We start from the raw sequence: 22,297 nt of genomic DNA on the forward strand, positions 1-22,297 counted from the left end.
ATTAGGGGGAGACATTGGTCTGGGCAGGCACCCTACACGGTTCGTCGGAAGGTCATCTCAGGCTCAAAAGAAACGGTATATACCATTCGAAAGCTGACGGCGAGCTGAATCCAAAAATGTATTTTTTATCAAAATCGATCGATGGCCTTTTTTTGAAAATTGCGTTTTTGTAAAAACTTAATAATCTTTTATTCAACGGACTGTCCCGGACATTCTTGAAAACATAAACATGTATTTTTGAGTTCCAGTGAAAGCTGAACGTCAAAAGAACAATATTTAGCGAAGCAATATTTCCAAACATTAATATGCGTCTCCCACAGCCGACAATAAGGCGCAATCACACAGCTCAGTGTCACGATGGACCAAAGTCAGCCACACAGAAGCGTGGAATGACCCTTATCGACTCGCAGACCCGGCGCTCTCGGCCCGCCTGACCGGCCACGGAAAGAACGTTCGGCTCTTGTTCTACTAAACAAATGTCATATTTGTCACTTTAACTGTCCACATCGCTATTAAAGTTATTCAGGATACTTGTGAAGAAAATTCATTGTTCTGCTCGATTTACAACATGCTTTAATTTACATTTTTCTTATACATGTTTTGCTCCATCCAGCTGCGATCAGTGCCCGCGCAGGGGAAGTGAGCGGGGTTTCACTGTCAGAGGCTGTACTGGTGACAGCTGCTCGGCCATGCGACCGGTCAAAGGTTACCCTGCCCCGCCGGGCGCTACCCCCACTCCACCCGAGCTGAGGCCGGTGCAACCTCTGACATTTCAGCGCGGCCAATATTCCTTATATGGGCATGATACCAAGCTCAATTGAGCAAAGTAGACATGAACAAATGCAAATTAATGTATGATGTGAAGATGACAGAACAATGAATTTTCTTCACAGGTATCCTGAATAACTTTAATAGCGATGTGGACAGCTAAACTGACAAATATGACATTTGTTTAGTAGAACGAGAGCCGAACGTTCTTTCCGTGGCCGGTCAGGCGGGCTGAGAGCGCCGGGTCTGCGAGTCGATAAGAGTCATTTCACGCTTCTGTGTGGCTGACTTTGGTCCATCGTGACACTGAGCTGTGTGATTGCGCCTTATTTTCGGCTGTGGGAGACGCATATTAATGTTTGGAAATATTGCTTCGCTAAATATTGTTCTTTTGGCGTTCAGCTTTGACTGGCACTAAAAAATACATGTTTATGTTTTCAAGAATGTCCGGGACAGCCCGTTGAATAAAAGATTATTAAGTTTTTACAAAAACGCAATTTTCAAAAAAGGCCATCGATCGATTTTGATAAAAATTACATTTTTGGATTCAGCTCACCGTCAGCTTTCGAATGGTATATATCGTTTCTTTTGAGCCTGAGATGACCTTCCGACGAACCGTGCCTAGTGAGTCGCCGGGGCTGAGCCCGTCCAGAGGACAGGCCACCCAGCCCCAAGGCACTCACTGCACCCGGCTACGGGGTGCGCTCCCTCAGCAGCAGCGGTGCCGCTCCAAGGGAGCAGCCTGCATGAGATAAAGTTGCCTGTCCAGCCCGGAGAGGGATTGCGGCGTGGAGGAGAAGAATTCCAGTATCCTGAGGATAGAGATCAAACAGAAACAACGAGCAAAGCAAAGCATGGTGTCGGTGGTCTGAGTTTCGTGTAAAGTTTCTCCGTCTCCGCCTCCTCTCGTCTGTCATCGTCTCTGCCTCTGTGTCCGTCTCTGTCGCCGTCTTTGCCTCCGTTCCCGCCTCATTTTCTGTCACTATCACCTATTTTCTATGTCTATTTTCTGTCTCCGCCTCCGCCTCCGTCACCGTCTCTATTTTCCTTGTCGGTCCGCTGCGGCGGCTCTGTTTCCGTCCCGCCGCGGCCTGGCGGCTCTGTTTCCGTCCCGCCGCGGCCTGGCCCCATTGCCATTCACTGAGCTGGGAACTTGTCAGCTGCGGCAGCTCCGGACGACACCGCTGGCTCGGACAGCGGGGCGGGCCGGCGGACAGTGGTGAGGACAGTGACACGGCGCACTGCGGGACGCGAGACATTGACAGTGCCCAGATGGAGTGAGAATGAACCGTACTTCATGGAATTGTTTGCTTGTTCCGTTTGTTGGATCAGGCCCTTTCGGTCTAATGAGACCATTTCAGAACTGCAATACAATGGGAATTAGGGGGAGGTATGGCTCTGGGCGGTCACCCTGGTGCGCCGCCAGGGCTGAGCCCGTCATAGTGGACAGGCTACCCATCCATCCACACAAACGGTCACCCCCTGCACGTGAGCCTGCCCCTTAGGTACCACTCACGTCGGATGGAGGTGACCGTCCAGCCCGGAGCTGTGGTTCCGGGGCTTGTAGAGAGGGGTTTAAGCGCCTTGATAGATGAGATGGATCAAGGTTTTCCTGGAATGGCGGCCCGGTAAGGTCGATAGCACAGGTGAACAGAAGTCTTGGTAACCGTTTGATTGGACCCACCGCTGCGCTTTTACTGTGCCGATGGAAAGGGACTTTTACTGTGCCTTCGATTCCAGTATTGAATCCGCTGCATATCTAGTACACGTGGCAGATAAGCTAAATAGGCTGAAGGGTGATTTTTCTGACCATGGGCCTGCTGAGGCGCCGGTGATGTATTCTCTGGCACATCTGTGGCTGCGTGGCGCCATCTACTCTGGACCCTGATGAGTTGTAGGTAGGTGGCGCCACCAGTCAGACTGCGGTACGCTGCTCCATCTACTGCTGGACAGCTGAACCGTGTACGGGAGGGTTTTCTCGGCTCCCTCAAGTCGTATCTGTGTTACGGTCTCTGCGTTTTGGCTGAGGTTTAGAAGTGGTCGATAGAATGTCCACGGAGGATTTTGAAGTGTTTCACCATAGAAAGCAAACCAGATTTGGCGCGAATTGAACCTGGACTGCCTCGTCTTGATACTATACGCAGTGATCGTCAGAGATATGCAGATACGGTTTCATTCCTACATAAAACAAACCTGCCTTGTTGCCATATTTTGTCTAAAATCAGTTCAATGGAAGTGGTCAGTTATTCCATATTCGTGTCTTTCAATGGTTGCTGCTTATTACAATTTATTTCGAATCTTCAAATAATACACAGAGGTCAAAGTTCTAGTTCATGTTCCATTGAACGCATGCAAACCTTTTTACGGAAACAATGCAACAATCATGATCTTCTTTTTTCTTCAGTGGAAGGGTTTTTATTTTCCATGGTAATCCATTCCACACCCGTTAGGGTGAAATTTATTATTTACACATAAGAACGCCAAACACATAGCATACAGCAGCTCTTGTACCTCTGTCTGGACACATTACACATGTATTGGTCCGATTGCACACTACACAGTGCTCTGCTAAGCGGCAGGACATGTAACTGAGCTTCCCCGGCATAGCGGGGCGCAGAGGGCGCCACCGGTCTCTGAGACTCTCCTCAGCCGCCACCAGAGACCGCTCGGGCCGGCTGTCGGTAGCTAGCTCTCCCTCAGCTGGCGGCCTGCACTGCCCGGTCTCCGGCGCCGGGTGAGGTCCTCCTCTGTCACTAGAAGGCGCTCGGTTCCCTCAGCTGTCGGCCGGCCCAGCCCGGGTTCCGGCGCCGGGTGAGGTCCTCTGCCGCCAGAGGGGCGTTCGGGTCCCTCCGCTGTCGGCCGGCCCTGCCCGGGTTCTGGCGGGTCCCGACCGGCCCTGCCTCAGTTCCGGCGCCGGGTGAAGAGGTCGGCCCGGATGTCGCTCGCAGCTGTCGGGCGCATCTCTCTGAGAAGGGGAGATGCTGGAGGGCCCGAGGAATGTCGTCACCCAGCAGCTGTCTAAGATTTTCCTGTGGGAGAGCGGGAGAGACTGAGGAGTGAGCCGAGTACATGGTACGGCCCGGGCGGTGTCCCGCGGCTGTTCAGGACGGCGGCGAAGGGAGACCAAGGAGGGAGATGGGTAAAAAAAAAGGAGGGAGATGGGTGCGCTCGGCGATAATGGGTGGCCGGCGGAAGAGGTATCTCGGAGTCAAACCTGCCAAACTGACTGTATGAACCCAATGTCTACGGATCACAGTCGACAGAGTTATGGTGTCTTCAATATCTGGCAGTAGCGTCATACATAAGTTGAAACGAACTAAGGTCGTAGACGAATGTTATGTGACAAGGCAATTTTTTAACCATTTACCAAGCTGTGTGGTGCTTATTTGAAGTCCACTTGCTGGACCACTTGTTGCTTTTCTTACGTGTTTCCTGGGCTTTTGTCAGCGATTAGCGTTAGGATCAAGAGTCAACGCCAGTTTTGACTGTACTGCGTGGATCTAGAATCTGCTGTCTTTGAGTGCGAAGCAACATGCATTTCAAAACTGCTTTGAAAAAAAAATCAATTCTTTCCTTATCTTTAAACGGCATTCGTGCGAAAGAGGTATTAGCCCAACGGAGTCCAGCTGAGAGCATCTGGCGTTATTTATTAGGGCTTTAGAGCGCGCCGACTACTTAGGCCATTTTGCGCCCATCTGCTGACCGATTTGGGAACACCACTCACCTGGGCTGCGCGAGTGTTACCTCCAGACCAGCGGCGGTAGCGGCGCCGTATTTGGAACCGTCCTCTTCCAATGTGTTCCACTTGCCAGGCATGGTGTCGGCTCGGCCGCAGTCAGTCGCAGTTCTACCACGCAACCGTCCAGCGCTCTCGATGTTACAGCCCGTCGCTCCTCCATACTTCTAAACATTCCATACATTCAATGTCATACAGGATGTAAAGAAGAATGGGAATTCGACGGGCTAGTGCGGCTGGCGCTGCGACGGACGGCTGCTGACAGCTGTCCTTTAGCGGAGAGAGTGTCGCACTCACTGGCTGACAACTGCCCAACCGGCCAAGGGTCTTGCTGGTACGCCGAGTGCGATCCGAGAGAGCGCGCGTGCGGCGGCCACCGGAGCTCTGCTGCGACTGAGGCCGATCTGCCGGCGGCAGGACTGCTGGCTCCGTCCCCGCGGCCGTCTCAGCCTCCCAAGACGCTCCGCTGCGATTGGCCGCCGCGCCGCAGACAGAAATAAGCCAGCCGCGGGCGCATCTCGACTCCAGCTGGCTGGGGAGCCGAGGAACGCCCCCGCCCCGTCCCGCCCCGTCCCGCCCCGTCCCCAGCGCGCGGGCGGGACGGAGCCGCAGCTGCCGCCAAAGTCACCACCGCTGTCACCACCGCTCCACATCGGCCCGTCGGTCACCACTCGCCACCAGCGCACCACTGCACCACCGCTGTCACCACCGCTCCACATCGGCCCGTCGGTCACCACCAGCGCACCACCATGAGCCGACTTGTGGAGATCAGCAGCTGGTGTCGCTAAGACTGCCACCACCGTCACCAGTCAGTAGTCACCACCATGGTGATTCTCATCCCTTCACCAGGAGCTGGTTTGCGGGAAAAGACACGAGTAGCTGCGTTACTCGGTCATAATCCTCAATGGTTCTGGGTATTCACTTGGTTTCCAAGAAGTGGCAACGAAGCATCCATCCAAATCCTATTTTTTAGGTGAACCATAGAGGTACCACTGTTTGACTTTTTATGCGGTGACTTGATTTTTGAAACGGTATAATTTGGAGAAGGTCTTATATTTATGCATTGTAGTCGTCGAAAATTTCTTATTTTAGCGGTTAAACAACTAGCGTGCAGAATTGCGCATGCCAAAGAAACATTCATCGTAAGTCTCATGCAATCATCTTCTTGAAGATTGGTCTTACCAAAGTCGCATTTCGCAAATGAACGCTCGATTCACAAATGAAATTAACGCCTCCTGTCCCCCATGGTTTGACTGCCTCACTTTTCTTTTTATTCTATCCATTGAATATTCAAAAGTAGCTCTCTGTGCTCTTAGTTTTAGGTCACTTTTTCAATTGCTATGATATTCTTTCTGTCATGATTACAAGTAGGTATTATAAGCATTATGTTGTTTTAAAGTCATTTTTTCCCAGGAAATTAGTTATGTATAGTCACTTTTCGGATTATTCTCTGGGATAATAATATATAACTCACAAGTCCATATATTTCGGATGATGTTGCTCACCCTTGGTCACTGGACAAAATAAAAACAATTACATATTTGAAAAACCACACACCAAAATTATTCCCTAGACGGGTTACATTTTTCAAAAATATATCACTTGCCAAAAAACTGACACGGTCTTTTAGCTTGCATGTTCCTCTACATAACAAGTAGTGCAACCAATCTTCTATATGGATACCTACTACCTATACTTGTGTCTACAGAGATACATCGGACACAATAGATCAATTTGCACAACCGGGTGTACATATGTTTAGTTCCTATGGATGACATCTTATGCTCATGTCGACCTATTTCTAAGGGTGAAATCCCATATTGGACTAAGGCCAAATTTTCCTACATCTCTGTTCATGTATGGATCTTTTTCTTTTATTTCTATTGCTTCGCGCACGATTCTCTTTTTCCAGTTATTCTCACATGCCAAAGTTTTGCCTTCCATGGGGTGCATGTTTCTACCGCACTGCCTGGTTATTATAAGCATTGCTTTGCTATTTCTTTAGGCGAATGTAGTTCGAAAAATATGAATAGATGGAATGGCGAACCTAAAGCCGAGGCTAACCAGAGCTTGTTTCCTATACCCTGAGCTCCACCGTCGGATCGGTAAACTCCGGGTTATTGGGACATTTTGGAAGCCGAGGCCTAGCGTTCCCACATAGCGAGATACGATCCGTCCCTCAGTACTGACTTCAATTGGCTGCGGCTGCTCCCATCGAGCAAAACACAGACCATCCTTGTCGATAGTCTCATAACATACAATGCATATTGCGTACATATATCGAGCACCTTTTCAACTCTGACTCGGCCGAGTCGGGAATCACGCTCTACCAATTGAGCTCCGTGCGAAAATGCCAGCAGCTGACGAGCCGTTTAGTTGTTTACTATAAACCACTCACTTTAACCCGCGACCTGGTGGGGGGGGGGGGGCTATTTTTTGCCCCCCCCCCTCCACACTTTTCTATATATCTCCAGAACGGCTGCGCCGATCGTCACCAAACTTTCAGTACCCTCCCGGACATCAATTTTACACATTGTGACCAACAATTTTTCCGAAGGCTATGATAGGTTGGCCGGAAATGACGTCAGAGTGACGTCATGTTCTGCCGTTTTCGACCCAAAAAAGGTTTTCGCGGGAAGAGCTGTCAGGCCTATAGCTTTGCAAATACAGAAAAATGATTAAGACATAAAAGCTGTAAATTGGACAGGGCTACAAAACTGCTATCTCGGATTTTTGAAATTTTTGGATTTTGACCCCCAAAAATCAAAAAATATATTTTTTGGATATAATAATCGAAAAATCCAAAAAGTTTTTTGAATTTCGCAAAAACCGGAATATATGTGATAGTCCTTACCGCCTTCCATCCACATACCAAATTTGAGATTAATACCTCTTTTTTGGCGAAGTTATAGCGAAAAAACTGTTTAAAATTGATGACGTCAAATTTTCAAACTCAATTTTTAGCAATTCTAGACCCCGTAGCGCAAAACAAAGACCACCATTAGACTCCCCGTGACGAGCCGCATCGAATCAATACCCATTTTATGCAAAACTATCAACTTTAAAATTTGACCTTTTTTGGCCTGACCTTGACCTGACCTTGACCTGAACTTCACCAGAAAGTGACCTAAGCCGTACCTGATAGTCTTATAACCAACACCATTGAGTTGGAAATGAAAAATTGGCCATAAAACATACATCACACAACCTTAGTAAAGTTGGGCTCATGTGACCTGACCTGTGACCCTTGGTGACCTGACCTGTGACCTGACCTGGTATTTCCAGTGACCTCTAATAGCAACATATCTACCAGGCAACTGACGCCCTACCGCTGATTCTCGACAAAATGCGTTTTCCTCGGTGTTATAGCGCATTCCCTAGAAGACCCGTGAACGGTGAAACATTTCATCTTTGACCTGACCTGTGACGTCATCGGTGACCCCGAGGTCAATGAAATTTGGTTTCCTTCAACAAATTTGACAGGCCTTTCGAACGCCGTTTGAATTTTGCGGATCCGTCCAGTAGTTTCGGAGATACGAGGGGGGGGCAAAAAATAGCCCCCCCCCCCCCCCCCACCAGGTCGCGTTATAAACAGACCCCACCAGGGCGCGGGTTAATAAATTAAATTGCCTGTAAGCAATGTAACACATGCATGCAGTTACAGTTAGATAGCCCGACTCAGAAGGGCTACCGCGCTGGGCCGTCGGGCCGTAGCTCGGTCCGGCTGTTGTCTACCCTGTACGGGTAGACTGTACCGCCGAGCTCCGCTGTGCGGCGGTACAGGCGCCGTCGGCCAGACAGGCGCTGCCGCGCTGCTGCTGCCGGTCCATCTGCTGGTGCTGAATGGACTGACAGGCTTATTTCATCATGCGGAAAAGGGAAAAGTGTGGTGAGGATCGCAGTGCCTTGCGTTGTGCATGATCGAGCAGTTTTTCATCAATGTGCTGCGACCACTTGCTGAAAAGCATCCGTTGCATTAGGTACTCATGCACTCACGCTTACGAAACAAGGTGAGGCCCAAAGGCCGCTTGGATCGTTCCGACTGTTCCTCAGTCGAAACTCTCAGGACGCTGACTGGGTAGCCGCTGGTATGGAAATACTTAGAATATCCCCCGAAAAGTTATAATCAATCAGCAATGATAATAATCCGCTGGTTGTGCTTTTCTGGAGTAAAAGTGTGAGTTGCCTTTGAAGTTATGATGCCAGTACGCCCGCCTATCAGTAACATTTGAGCCCGCCACCCAGTCGGTGTGTGGCCGGCTGCCGGGTCGGTGCGGCCGCTCGTGGCAGGGTGCGCCCGAGTGGGGCCTCGCGGACCAGGCTGCGTCGTCACCTAGCGGCGGGACGGCGGTGGAACGGGCGCTCCCGCCGGCCCTATTTCCGTCCGGACCAGGCCGGCCCGCCTCCCCGGCCCGACCCGGTCTGCCCTGACCCGGCCCGGCCTGCAGGGAGACGAATCAATGGCGCCGCCGCCGGCTATTTCGGCCGCCCGGCCGCCGCCGGGCCCGCCGCCGCCCGGCTTTATATGGCAGCCGAGGGCGGCCGCTGCCAGAAGGTAACTGGAGCGGCCCTCTGGCGGACGGTGACGTCAGGGGCGGCCCAGGGCAGGAGGCCCGCCGGGTCAGGCCGAGGGGCGTCGGTCACCCCTGTCCAGATGGGAGCAGTGGAAGGCCAAACATGTTCATGATAAAAAGTTTTATCCAAGAAAAGGGGGCGTAACAATAAAAGAGTACTCGTCCTCTCAGGCAGCGGAACCAGCACACATCGACACCTTTTTTTTAAACCCCACATCTGCTCTCCCGTGAATTTCCGGGAGGCACGAAAGATCTCCTTTTAAAAGTGTCCAATCGTCCGATCCTGATCAAATATGTGTGTTCGTAGGCCTGTTCTGGTATTGCTCTATCTGCCAAGACAGGCAAACTTGAGAAAAATCGAGTGATTGTACCTTTTTTGAAGGCCTCTAACCAACTTGTCTGAAATTCACCGGAGAACAAATGTGGGGTTTAAAAAAAAGGTGTCGACTTGAGGTTTGATGCCGAGTATGGGATTTGATGCCGTGTGTGCACTGTGCAATTGCACCGATGTAGACGTTACTGACGTGAAAGCTGCAGCTGTAGTCAGTTGAAATGCTCTTCCGCCCAGTTCCCAGATTTTTATGAATCGCCATTGCGTGAGAAAAATGATTATTGCATTTTTCCACCCTGATCCCGTTCACCGACTTCATAACCACTTTGTGGATATCCCTCATATACATATATGGATAATAGAGTAAATTTCAAAGGGCGAAAGTCGAAAATCGAGCGTATCGAACTTGCGTAAAACATTGCGCTTTGTTCTCCCATTTTTAGATAAAACATACAGAAGCAGTTTTCAGAAACAGTGTATGCAGAAACAGTTTTCTCTCGGAGTGTGTCCATTTCGACTCGGACAAAAAGCAACACTTTTTGTTGCCTGCTTTAATGAATGCCCTCTGAACAATTGAACATACCAATTATTTCTATTTCTTTATTTAGTCTATTGGCTTTGGCCTTTGTATGCTGCTTGCGGTACTGCTTAAAGATGATTAGTTGGTCTCATTATCCGCGGAACTAACTGCTTGCAGCTTAGTGGGTGCTGTTTATTTGTTGATCCTTCCTTGCCCTGCAGAGCAGCTCTTTCCCTGTAGGCAGTCCGTCCATCGGGCGAGGATCTATAGCTGACAGGTGCCCGGACACCGCCACCGGCCGGCCAGGCTGACGTGCAGAGGTCTGACCGTGCCAGGCCGGCCGGCCGCTGCCCTGCTCCGTGCCAGGCGGCCGTGCACCACGCGCCGTGCACGACCGGTCACGTGCGGCGGCGGCGGCCACGTGGCTGGCACGGCGCCACCGGACGGGGGGGGGGGGGCGACACGCGGCCGCGCTACATTCCTGCGTCGGCGGCGACACCAGCTGCGGCCGACGCTCCCCCACGCACCCGGCCCTCCCCGGAGCCTCCCTGGAGCCTCCCCGACCCTCCTCGGAGCCTCTGCGACGTCTCACCGAAATACGGCCGCGGAGGGGATCTTCCCTGCTGAGCCGAGTCGCGCTCCGCTCCGCTCCTCTCCCCCTCTCCCGCCCCGCCCCGGCGCCATCCGGTATGTGCCGTGAAACAGCGGCACGCAGCGCGGCGGCGCCGGCAGGTTTCCGGTGGCGGCGCCTCGTCTCCCTCCACCCCACCTCAGCCCCAGCCAAATCCTGGCCTGTCCGAGTCCGCCCCGCCCCAGCTAGCTCATCCTAACTACCCCAGTCCCAGCTCACCCCACCCCAGCTCATCCTGCCTGCCCAGTTCCACAGCTGGGCTCGGAAAGGAATGGAATCTGAGACGCTCCTGTCGCGGCGCAACTCGCCTCGGCTCCGTCTTCTCGGTCGGCTCATTGCTTCTGGCTCGTTTTTCTACGGGATGTTTGCGGGCCGGTATTCATTGTCACGTATAAATAAATGCTCGTTTCCCCAGCAAGGTTTTGTCACAGATAAGCGGCTCACAAGGTATCTGGACAGTGGACATATGAGCTGCTGATCTCATTTTGAATTAAACGTATTTTCCCGCTTGGTTGTACGAAACGTTTTTTTTCGTAGGACTCCACCTGTTATAGAGCTAGCAGTTTTTTTTTTTGCAACAGGTTTGTAACAATCGATGTTCCTTGTCTTCTTTTCGCTACTTGTCCCATACCAAAGGATATTTGACGTTTTCTGGCTAGTTGACCTCCTTGCGGTGAGTGTGAGCGTTGCCCTGCCCTCCGTACCTCTGCGGTGGGAGTGTGCCGCGCGTTCCCCGCTCCCTCCTCGTGCTCAGTGCGATGCGTGCCTCCCCCTGACCCCCCCCCCCCCCCTCTGTCTGCTCAGCGCGATGTGTGCCGCTCCCTGACCTCCCCGTTCCCCTCTGTCTGCTCAGCGCGATGCGCGTGCTGTTGTCGAAGCTGTCCCGGCCGTGGCTGGTGGACGAAAAGAAGGACGACGGCTACACGGCTCTGCACCTGGCCGCGCTCAACAGCCACGTCGAGGTGGCCGAGCTGCTCGTCATCCAGGGCAAGGCCAACATGGACCTGCAGAACGTCAACCTGCAGACGGCCCTGCACCTGGCCGTCGAGCGGCAGCACGTGCAGATCGTGCGCCTGCTGGTGCGCGAGGGCTGCAACCTGAACGTGCAGGACAAGGACGGCGACACGCCGCTGCACGAGGCGCTGCGCCACCACACGCTCTCCCAGCTGCGGCAGTTGCAGGACATGCCCGACGTCAGCGTCAGCAAGGTGAGAGCGCACTGTGGGAAATAGGGGAGCTGAGGTGAGCGTGCCTGGACGGTTGGTATGAGTCATGAAGGGAGCTAGCACCTACCGGCACTATTTTATGCCGGCATTATTCCTATCGTTTTTAAAACACCTACGATCTTTTTAAGACAGGCGCCTTATGAATGACAATTGCGATGATACTTGTGTCAAATGCCAAACATTTATACAAGTGTATTTGTAACTTGATAAATGCTGACCGGTATACTACTTACGTCTGATTTCGATTCCCCTATGGTTGTCCTCCCCTGGCCCACTGCTGACCTATGACCTGATCTCTCCCCAGCTGGTGATGGGACTGGGCAGCCAGGGCTCCGACAAAAAGTCGTCCGCCTCGATCGCCTGCTTCCTGGCTGCCAACGGCGCCGACCTCACCATCAAGAACAAGAAGGGACAGACGCCGCTCGACCTGTGCCCCGACCCCAACCTCAGCAAGGCGCTGGCCAAGTGCTACCGGGAGAAGTCCGTGTGAGTGAGCTGGCGGCGGGGAGTTAGGTGACTGAGAGGTAGCCAAAGGCGCCGTCGGAACATGCCTTCAGTATTAATCACTATGCGTCACGCAAACGGCATATGCTCAATGCTCATACGCAAAATGCTTGGTCAAAATAACTTACCCCTGTGATGTCCCGACGGTCAGTGATACGTGCTATGCCTTTGCCCGATTCGATTTGCTCTTGATATCTCGTGGAGGCACCTATCAATCATGACCTCGTCTAACCTAGTGTGACCCCTTGGCCTGTCATGGATATATCATGACCTCGTCTGACCCAGTGTGACCTCTGTGACCGCTGTGACCTGACAGGGAGGCCACTGAGCGCGTCATGACCTCGTCTGACCCAGTGTGACCTCTGTGACCGCTGTGACCTGACAGGGAGGCGACTGAGCGCGTCATGACCTCGTCTCGGTCGAGCGGCGCGGCGAGCGGCGGCGACGCGGCCGGTGACGCGTCCACGGCCGCCGCCGCCGAGGAGTGTATGGTCTGCTCGGACAACAAGCGCGACGTGCTGTTCCAGCCGTGTGGCCACGTGTGCACGTGCGCCAGCTGCGCCGACCGCGTCAAAAAGTGTCTGATCTGCCGGCGCGAGGTGCTCAGCCACTCGGAGGTCAGTGCCGCCGCCGGGTGGGGGAGGGGAGGGAGAGTCGCGGGTGGTGGGCTCACACGAGGCGTGGGGTGTTTTCGACGCGAGGGAGTCAGAGCCGTCCGTTCGGCTGTATGTGTCGTCTGATCTCAGTCCAGCTGTTTGTTATGCCATCAATTTTACACGAGAATTCGGTCGTTACTGTCGGTCACAATTAAGAATGTCAGGGTAATGGAAAGAGGCACTGTGTTCTGGTCCTCATGTAATTTAAGACCGCTATTAATCCTAACCAGCGGGGCTGTCTACGTCCTTATTGAGAACTCGATGTGTCCGCAGCTCCAGTTAGGTGGTTAATTTTCACTGCACTAACGCACTCGTTTAGGTACTCTGCTTGTCTCCGGTAACTGGCCGTTTGCTCACCTACCTAACACGTTACATGGACATCTATGTGATCGTATCGACCTATTCATCCTCCCTCAGCCGGCTGACCCCACCCCACCCCTCTTCTGTGCGTCGGCAGCTGGAGGACTGCATCATCTGCTCGGACAAGCGGGCCTCGGTGATGTTCCGGCCGTGCCAGCACATGGTGGCCTGCCACTCCTGCGCCACGCTCATGAAGAAGTGCGTCAAGTGCCGCGCGCCCGTCGAGGCCCGCGTGCCGCTGGCCGTCTGCTGCGGCCTCGAGGGTGAGTATCGAACACCTACCTACTGGGCGGTAATCGTCCTTTATCAGTCTTTTAGTGCACATCTCCCCAGGCTGCTAACTCCTCTCCGGGCACCTGACCACCTTTGGTGTGCCTCAGGAGCTCTCACGTTGTCTGACTCTGACCTCACTCTTGGTAGCCATCCTCTTTCCCTGGCTTTTTTTCCAGAAAGTGATCCCTTTCAGTCTCTTGACATACCCTACCTCCCCCAGGGCCGGACAGCGGCGGTGACCTGAGTCTGACCTCCATCTCCCTCCATCAGGACCGGACAGCGGCGGTGACCTGAGTCTGACCTCCGTCCCCCTCCCTCAGGGCCGGACAGCGGCGGTGACCTGAGTCTGACCTCCGTCCCCCTCCCTCAGGGCCGGACAGCGGCGGTGACCTGAGTCTGACCTGTCTGTCCCCCTCCGTCAGGGCCGGACAGCGGCGGTGACCTGAGCGACTCGGATCTGGGCGCGACGGGCGGCGCCCCGAACAACCCGGCCAGCGCGGCGGCTGCGGCGGCGGCGGTGACCTGACCTCTGTCCCCCTCCCCCAGGACCGGACAGCGGCGGTGACCTGAGTCTGACCTCCGTCCCCCTCCCTCAGGACCGGACAGCGGCGGTGACCTGAGTCTGACCTCCGTCCCCCTCCCTCAGGGCCGGACAGCGGCGGTGACCTGAGTCTGACCTGTCTGTCCCCCTCCGTCAGGGCCGGACAGCGGCGGTGACCTGAGCGACTCGGATCTGGGCGCGACGGGCGGCGCCCCGAACAACCCGGCCAGCGCGGCGGCTGCGGCGGCGGCGGTGACCTGACCTCTGTCCCCCTCCCCCAGGACCGGACAGCGGCGGTGACCTGAGTCTGACCTCCGTCCCCCTCCCTCAGGACCGGACAGCGGCGGTGACCTGAGTCTGACCTCCGTCCCCCTCCCTCAGGGCCGGACAGCGGCGGTGACCTGAGCGACTCGGACCTGGGCGCTACGGGCGGCGCTCCGAACAACCCGGCCAGCGCGGCGGCTGCGGCGGCGGCGGCCGCTGCCGCTGCTGCCAACGCGGCCGCCGCGGCAGCAGCCGGGCCCGGCCGGATGGCCACCAACGCGGCGGGAGCCCAGCGGCCCATGAACAACCACTCGGACGTCCAGAAGCTGCAGCAGCAGCTGCAGGACATCAAGGAGCAGGTCAGTGCGGACGGGAAAACTGGGTTCGGAACGGGGATCAACAGGGGATTGTGGACAAAAGAGACTATATGAACTTTATCTTTCTGTTACACCCTATATGCACACTCTGTCCTATCCCCTAATCTGAGGAGTATGATAGGGAATTGAGGCATATGAGAAACTGAGGTGGTATATCTCTCGAAAAGCTATTTTCAAAAGCAGCTTCTTCCACAGTTATAATGGCACGGGAAGAAATGAGAAACTTTTTCGTTTGCGCCCGCCCTCTGCCTGCTGGCAGTATCCGCCCCATGACGCTGTGCCCTTCTGACCATGTCCGCAGACAATGTGCCCGGTGTGCCTGGACCGGCTGAAGAACATGATCTTCCTGTGCGGCCACGGCACGTGTCAGATGTGCGGCGACCGGATGCAGGAGTGCCCCATCTGCCGCAAAACGGTCGAGAAACGCATCCTGCTCTACTGCTGAGGGTCGCCGCCGGCTCGGTGTTAGGAAGCCGCGTGGGGCGCCCTCTGGCGGACACCGCACTCCACAGGGGGTCGAGACTCGGACTCAGGTGTGCTGTCCGCCCGCGACTGCTGTGTCCGCCCCTGAACCGTGATTCGTTCCTGAGTCGACCACACGGTTCTCGATATTCTCAGAAGTTCGTCGGCTGCTTTCCCGTTTAGATCAATCATTCGTCCTCCGTGCTGTGTACAGAGTTTTACGCCAGCCACCGCGCCGTGCGTGGTGCCCTCTGCGCGCCCAGGCGGGCACTGTCGCGCGGTGCCCTCTGCATGTTGAGGGTAGCGCAGCTGCTGCATGGTGGTGCACTCTGTGTGCTCGGGGTAGTACCGTCGCGTCGTACCCTCTGTTCGTCTACGGCTCCCGATCCCAGCCGTGGCTGCTGGCGCCGCCCGACGCCCCGAACCGGCCGCGCGGAGAGGGCGCTACCGACGACAATCCGACGAGCTGCATCGGCGTGTGGAAAGGCTTTCTGAAGTGTGGACGTGTGCTGATGCGGTTGATTAAGTAGGTTCGTGTCTGTGAGGAGGGTGATTGGTTCCACTCTAGCGCCGGTACTGTGGGGAACAGCCGTGCCGCGGTAGGTGAGTCCGGCTGTGGCCGTGCTACGGCCGTGCGCTCGCCGTGGCCGCGTGTGATGCCGTCCGGAAGGGCCGTTACATTGGCGAGGCGAGTGGGACGGATTGTGTCTGGCAGAACCAACTGGAACCGTCAATTAAGTGCATGAATGAGGTCACGTATTTGCCCAGCGCCCGATGTTTTAGCGTGGCGCTACTGCTTTATCTCAGAATGCAAGCTGCGTATGTATAGCTACGAATAATCTACACTGTTGGTTGCTTGCGTTAAATGTGATGTCGGATAGGATGTAATTGTATATTGAATACCAATGCATGATTATTATTTACATGTGCATATACAAAATGTGATCTGACCGCACGGTGGCTTATAGCGTGTGAAGATGGCTTGTAGGATCATTTGGACTGTGCATGATAAATTTGTTTGGGTTCTTGGTACCATGCCGTTCCAGCAAGGTAATTGCAAATATCGACACCTTTTTTTAAACCCCACATTTGTTCTCCGGTGAATTTCAGACAAGTTGGTTAGAGACCTTCAAAAAAGGTACAATCACTCGATTTTTCTCAAGTTTGTCTGTCTTGGCAGATAAAGCAATACCAGAACAGGCCTACGAACACACATATTTGATCAGGATCGGACGATTGGACACTTTTAAAAGGAGATCTTTCGTGCCTCCCGGAAATTCACGGGAGAGCAGATGTGGGGTTTAAAAAAAGGTGTCGATATTGTTTGCCCGTAAGAAATGTCCCGGTCGGCTGGATCTTGTACCCTTAATTTTAAGGCTGAGTAACACGTTCGATAGCATGCATCTCAAATGTTGAACAATGTGACGTATTAAAATTGTCACGTATGCACGATACCAAAGGGCATCCCTTGCGCCCTCTGTATCGTAGGAAGTTGATATATAGCATGGTTTTGTCGTGGCGTTGCCTCCTTCCATTTTGTAACCATTGTTAAACCAGTGACAGCGTGGAATGTGTTGATGGCGAGAGAAAAAAACAATCTGGCGGGATGCTGACGCGGCCATCGGTGTGTCTCCAGTGTCTTCAGACGCTGAGCTGAGCTGCGTTCGCTGAGCTCCGTTTGTATTTGCATTTTCTGATGTTGACTTTATAATAAAAACGAATGTGTTTCAAAGACCTTTGTATAATATCTTCTCATAGATAGGATCGGTTGTATCTGATCGCTTTGCCCCGTATAGGAAATGCTTTTGAAGCATAACCACGGGCTGATGGCCCCGAAGAGGACTGATCAGTGATCATCGATCAGTGGTCTGTGGTCAAGTGGCTGGGAAGGCGCGCATACCAATGGCACTGCCATACCGATTTCGTACTCGCCTTCCGACTAATGCTTTGAAATGTGAATGGAAGTAAAATGTACAGCGATGGCGACAAGACAAACAGCCGAAACAGGCATGGAATGTGCTAAGCTACATAAGACGTTAGACCGTAGACGAGTGTAGGTACTAACCTACCGTTTGTAAGTAAAACGGAGAAATGGGTCTGTAGGTCGGGAAGAGATTCAAAAGAGAAATGTTTTGAAAAAATACGTTGTTTTCGATTGTGATGATTTTTCCCGCTTTCTTAGTAAAACCTGGTCAAATAGAACATAAGTGAAATAAAAGGCAGATGAATATATTAATTTTAATTTCTTTGCCAGAGGAAGAGTCACAGATGTGAGATGAAGTATTTTCCTATATCTAAAGTTATTTGGGGAAGTGAAAATGAGGCCATATTTCATTTTGTGTGTGATATCTGCGCATCAATGACAATGTGGCGCACAAGGCGCGACAGCTAAAATTAATTTTGATTTTCGTCATCATCATCAGGCTTTATTGTGGGTTTTTCTCGCTCTTTTTGTTTATATTTCAATTCATATTTTTGTAACATCGTTGATATACGGCCTTGCGTTGGACGATTTCAGGTAAATTGCTTTTCAATGTAGAATATAATGAGGGTTTCATCTCTTCATCCTTGCCGGCCTACTATAAGTCGAAGTGGTTAAGTCAACTTCACTGACTTCAACTTATTGTTTGCTTACTGTTACCGCTGTTGGATTCAAAGCTGAAACATTTTACCCATCAGTAGCAAGATCCTATATACAATCACAATCAGTAGATCAAGATCAAGATCAATATGAAAGATTGAAAGCATTCAAGTTTGTAGGTGCTTATGTACAGCCCTTGGTATGTAACTGCTTGGGCCTTGGGGTAACGGTGGGGCAGGCGCAGGTGTCGCCAAAGTGACGCCTGCCACACCGTTACCTTGCTTGGTAGGTATTTTTTTCTAGACAAAGTGAATAATGGCTTGATGGTTTTTCTGTTATCAGTTGATCAGAGACATGATAAATATACAATGAATAACATAGATATGCCATGTGTCTCTCAATTTTGAATTGTTAATCATTAAACAAATTGTACACCAAGCATGGCAACAAAACCAATCTGTGACTTCAATTGTTTTAGGTTAAAAAAAAATAATGAGTCAATTGTATGCCTGGAGTTGGACCCTACCTATCAACCCTGTAGCTAAGTCACTGAACTTGCAGTGTCAGGTTTTTAATGGTATAGATAAATATCTCCAGTGTGTGGTCTGTGTTGGTCAGAATTTTCTTTTCAACAGTGTGCAAAGAGTACTGTGTCCTGACTCCTGCACTGTGTCATGTGTGTGCTCCACACTCCTTGCTATGGGAATTGGGAATTCATTCTTAAAAAATGTTGAAACACATCTTTGAAGAAAAAACTTTGAGCATTGAAACAGCAATCCAGCATCCAGACTTCAGTTAGTAAGAATCACTGGGTTTTGTTAATTATTATAATTTTAAAGATACATCTTATTTAGTAGTGCTAATCAAAATGTTTTGCTGGAAGCCAGCCTGTCACTGTCTTGTGGCTGTCTTGTTAGGTAGCTCCAAGGTAGATGAAGTACTGATATCTGATGTCTCCGGCACAGCAGGCCGCTGCGATGTCTGGCGCGCCGCTGACGCAGGCCTCCAGCCCGCCGCGGCCGCAGCCGGTGCCGCCCGGCCGGGTGCTGGTGTCGCTGCGCTGGCAGGGCTCCGAGCTGGCGGCCGTGCTGCGCGCCGGCACGCTGCGGCCCCTGTTCTCGGACCGGCTGGGAGTGGCCGACTTCCTCCCGGCGTCGGATACGGCCGTGCTGCTGCTCACCGAGCGCGACCTGATGAGCCCACAGCTCTGCCGCCGGCGGCTGGTGACACTGGCGCAGGCAAGCATGCCGCACAAGGTCAGATCGCTGTCTTCGGTTTTACGCTGCGGCTACACACAATACAGCTTTGGGCATGCTGTACATGCACTATGCAGTGTTTGCCTTGTGCTTTCCTCCCACTGTTCACACAATACTTTGTTGCAGTCACAAAGTGTTGTGATGTGACCTGTGTTCGTCATATCGTTCCGTCACTGCCCATCTCCGACCGCCCGGCCGGTGAGGAGGCCCCGCCCGCCCTGTGACCGGCCGTCCCTGCTGCTGGCCGCCAGGTGGCCGTGCTGGAGCGGACGCCGGTGACGGCGGCGCCCTGGTCCGAGCTGCAGCTGGAGGCGGCGCTCGAGCTGCGACTGGCCGCGCTGCCGGTCGGCTCGCTGGCCGAGCTGCCGCAGCTGCTGGCAGAGCTGGCGGCGGCGGCCGAGCGCGGCGCGCCGCAGCCGCTGGCGGGCCGGCCGGCCGACGAGCCGCCCGCGGCGCGCCGGGTGGCCGCCGCGCTCACTGCCGTGCCCGGACTGGGCGCCAAGAAGGCGGACGCGCTGCTGGCCCAGTTCGGCTCGCTAGCGGCGCTGAGCGCGGCGGCGGCCGAGCAGCTGGCGCCGCTGCTGGGCCCGGCCCTGGCGCAGACCGTGCACCAGTTCTTCAACGGCTGACAGTTGACTGGGACCAGATCAGCTCTTCAACGGCTGACGGCACGGCTATTAGCAGAGATCGTGCTCAGGTCCGTGCACCAGTTCTTCAATGGCTGACGGCACGGCTGTCTGACCGGTGAACTGGAGCGGTGACCGACCGCGAACGGAGCGTTCACTCAGGCTGTGAAATAGTGCTAAATAATTTAATCGAGTCGGCGGTATCTCGATGAACTCTACTGTTTTCGCCTACGATGCATAAGAATAGTACACACGTCTGTTCCCACGACGTATAGCGCGGCATGCGTTCAATTGCTGTAAACGTAACTTGTGTCAGTGAGTGATTATGTTTTTAACCGTTCAAGTGATGCCATGTGATAGGTTCTCGTATCGTGCCAGTACCGACCATGCGTTAGGTACCTACTTTACGCATTTCTATCCAAGTTTCTTACTTTGAGCGTATCTCAGCACGCGGGTCCGCACCATACGTAACAGCATTCTTCGGAGATGTATTGAGCTCAATGAATGAAATGCGATGCATATCAACAAATCTTTAAGTCTTTGGAAGATAATGGATTTTTTATGTACCGTTTTTATGACCAATGACTCGCAGCATCTCACGATAGCTGAATGACGCCTATGAACAATCACATCACGGCTATAACGAGACATCTTACCCACACTTGCGTGAAACAGTCCGCACAGCGCGTATTCACACCAGCCTTCCCTGATCATCCGTAGTGCTCCACGGGAGACCCGACGCCGACAGCTCACCGGTCGGCGGTGTCAGCGGGGGCTCAGTCGACGCCACAGTCGGGGCCAGCCATGACCAGAGACCATCGGCCCATTTGAGTTCGTAAAAGACTTGGCGGTGATAGCTCGGTGATGGAATAGACCCGTCGGCTCACTGCGACGGTAACCACAGTTCTCTGCATGGCCTGGACGGCGTCAGAGTAACCACGTTCCACGGTCCGCACAAACACGAATGCACCGGTTCCCACTCAGACGGTCAAGTTCTTCCACTGTTGGTTCAGACGTTCACATCTGCGCGGCCCGGACCCTCGCTATCCCTCACCGGTTCTGGTGCGCGGCGGCGGTGATGTCCCGGCACATGGCCGCGATCTGCTGCTCGTCCATGTGCTCGCAGGCGCAGATGGCGGCCGCCACGGCCGCCGTGTACCGCAGGCTGTCGCTGCGCGCCCACACGCGGCCGTTCATCCCCACGGCCATCTCGAAGCGCAGCTCGGAGCCCAGCCGGCCCAGCAGGCCGCACAGCGGCGACAGCACCTTGCGGCACACGTGCAGCGGCACGCGGAAGTCGAGCGCTCCCTCCGCGGCCAGCACGCCGAGGCCCTCGGCGCGGCCCTTGGAGTTGACGCACACCAGTTCCGGCTCCATGTCCTTGTTGGCGACCAGCAGGCGCGCCAGCACCAGGTCGCCCACCTGCACGTTCGGACGGTTCTTCTTGGTGGCGCCCTCGAAGGACAAGTAGGAGAGCACGGCCGGTTCGTGAGCGCCGATGTCCACCCGGAAAAAGTCGCCGGCGCGCGCGGTCACGGTGCCGATGACGCACTGTCCCCGGACGGGCACGTACCGGCGGCAGTGTGTGTCCACCCAGTGGGTGCGCGGCGCCCGGAACCGGTGCACGCCGGGCTGGAGGACCACGCAGCCACGTGGATCACGCCGCAGTCCCGGGCCCAGGTCCACGTCATCCTCGGCCTCAATCACATCACCTGGCAGAACAAACTCCAGTCCCTCTGGGGAGGCCATCTTGCTATGCTGGAGGATATCTGATGGTGTCTGAAACAGGTGGGGAGGGGCAAGTTAAAAAAAAACTTATGAAAACAGCTGTGCACACTCTTAGGCAGATCCAGACAGTCTACGGCACTGTGCATGTATGTATGTTTGAAGTATCATCACAATCATGGACCATCCACATATGGCATGGTGGTCACAGTGGTCATTGGTGGACATACCTATATTATCATGACACTGTGCATGATGGGGGGGGGGCATCTACCCCGAATGCCCCCTGGAATCTGTCAGTGTGCAAGCTTAAAAATGCTGATGATACACGATTCTCGATCATGCACTGCTGAGTGCTGACTGACGATATATTGAATTTACTACATGTCGTGCTAGTCAGGGGGCATGGCCACTGGAGTGAGTTAGGAATAGGATCAAGGCCCTAAAGGTAGTAAGGATGGTTTAGAGTGCACTTACGGCTACTTAGAAGCCAAAATTATCTGCTAGCAAATGACAAATGATATTCTAGCTGAAAATGATCAAAACCAAACAAACGCACACCCAAAGGAGTGTAAAGCTGCTCGGAAAGGACCACATCCAACAGCTAAACACTCGCTAACTTCCGTAGCATTCCACATTTCAATTTGCGAAATAAGCATACGAACTCGTTGTTATAACTGTCCCACCTGCGCCAGTTTCACTAATCTTGGATATTCCTGTTCAGCGGTAGTTCAGCGTTCAACCCAATGTCTGTTAATGCTGTTTTTTTTTTTAAATAAATACCTATCAATAACAAATATTTTTGCAAATTATGTTTTCTATTACCTTATTTGATAGTTTTGTCAATAAAATTAGCCAACATCTGAAAATATTCAAAACATTATTG

General features: G+C 53.3%; 3 protein-coding genes across 8 annotated transcripts in view; 2 read left to right on the plus strand and 1 right to left on the minus strand.

Moving 5' to 3' along the window:
* Nucleotides 1-16,955, plus strand: part of LOC122369412 (E3 ubiquitin-protein ligase MIB1-like) — a 55,233-nt gene extending 38,278 nt beyond the window's left edge. Inside the window, exons 14-19 of the mRNA XM_043344140.1 lie at nt 11,414-11,768; nt 12,091-12,272; nt 12,676-12,907; nt 13,404-13,569; nt 14,502-14,743; nt 15,063-16,955. Of these exons, the coding sequence (XP_043200075.1) occupies nt 11,414-11,768; nt 12,091-12,272; nt 12,676-12,907; nt 13,404-13,569; nt 14,502-14,743; nt 15,063-15,206 (1,321 nt within the window). The 3' untranslated portion in view covers nt 15,207-16,955. The remainder of the gene's footprint in view (nt 1-11,413; nt 11,769-12,090; nt 12,273-12,675; nt 12,908-13,403; nt 13,570-14,501; nt 14,744-15,062) is intronic.
* Nucleotides 16,956-17,627: 672 nt separating this feature from the next.
* LOC122369415 (Fanconi anemia core complex-associated protein 24-like) lies at nt 17,628-20,211 on the plus strand. Of its 4 annotated transcripts, none has more exons than XM_043344144.1 (3): nt 17,628-17,741; nt 18,770-19,060; nt 19,312-20,211. In XM_043344144.1, the coding sequence occupies exons 2-3, from the start codon at nt 18,782-18,784 to the stop codon at nt 19,687-19,689; spliced, it is 657 nt and encodes a 218-aa protein (XP_043200079.1). In that variant the 5' UTR covers nt 17,628-17,741; nt 18,770-18,781; the 3' UTR covers nt 19,690-20,211. The 4 variants fall into 4 exon arrangements, with proteins under 4 accessions (XP_043200079.1, XP_043200082.1, XP_043200081.1 ...); XM_043344147.1 differs by having other exon boundaries at nt 18,770-19,042; XM_043344146.1 differs by having other exon boundaries at nt 18,773-19,060.
* On the minus strand, nt 20,158-22,073 carry LOC122369413 (exosome complex component RRP40-like). Of its 3 annotated transcripts, none has more exons than XM_043344142.1 (2): nt 21,889-22,073; nt 20,158-21,465 (listed from the first exon to the last, which is right to left on the minus strand). In XM_043344142.1, exon 2 carries the CDS (start codon nt 21,433-21,435, stop codon nt 20,737-20,739), a length of 699 nt encoding a protein of 232 aa, XP_043200077.1. In that variant the 5' UTR covers nt 21,436-21,465; nt 21,889-22,073; the 3' UTR covers nt 20,158-20,736. The 3 variants fall into 3 exon arrangements, with proteins under 3 accessions (XP_043200077.1, XP_043200078.1, XP_043200076.1); XM_043344143.1 differs by having other exon boundaries at nt 21,971-22,072; XM_043344141.1 differs by having other exon boundaries at nt 22,032-22,058.
* Between the last annotated feature and the right edge of the window lie 224 nt (nt 22,074-22,297).

The sequence above is a fragment of the Amphibalanus amphitrite genome, unplaced genomic scaffold (assembly GCF_019059575.1).
Source record: "Amphibalanus amphitrite isolate SeventyFive unplaced genomic scaffold, NRLGWU_Aamphi_draft 001033F_arrow, whole genome shotgun sequence".
NCBI lineage: Eukaryota > Metazoa > Arthropoda > Thecostraca > Balanomorpha > Balanidae > Amphibalanus > Amphibalanus amphitrite.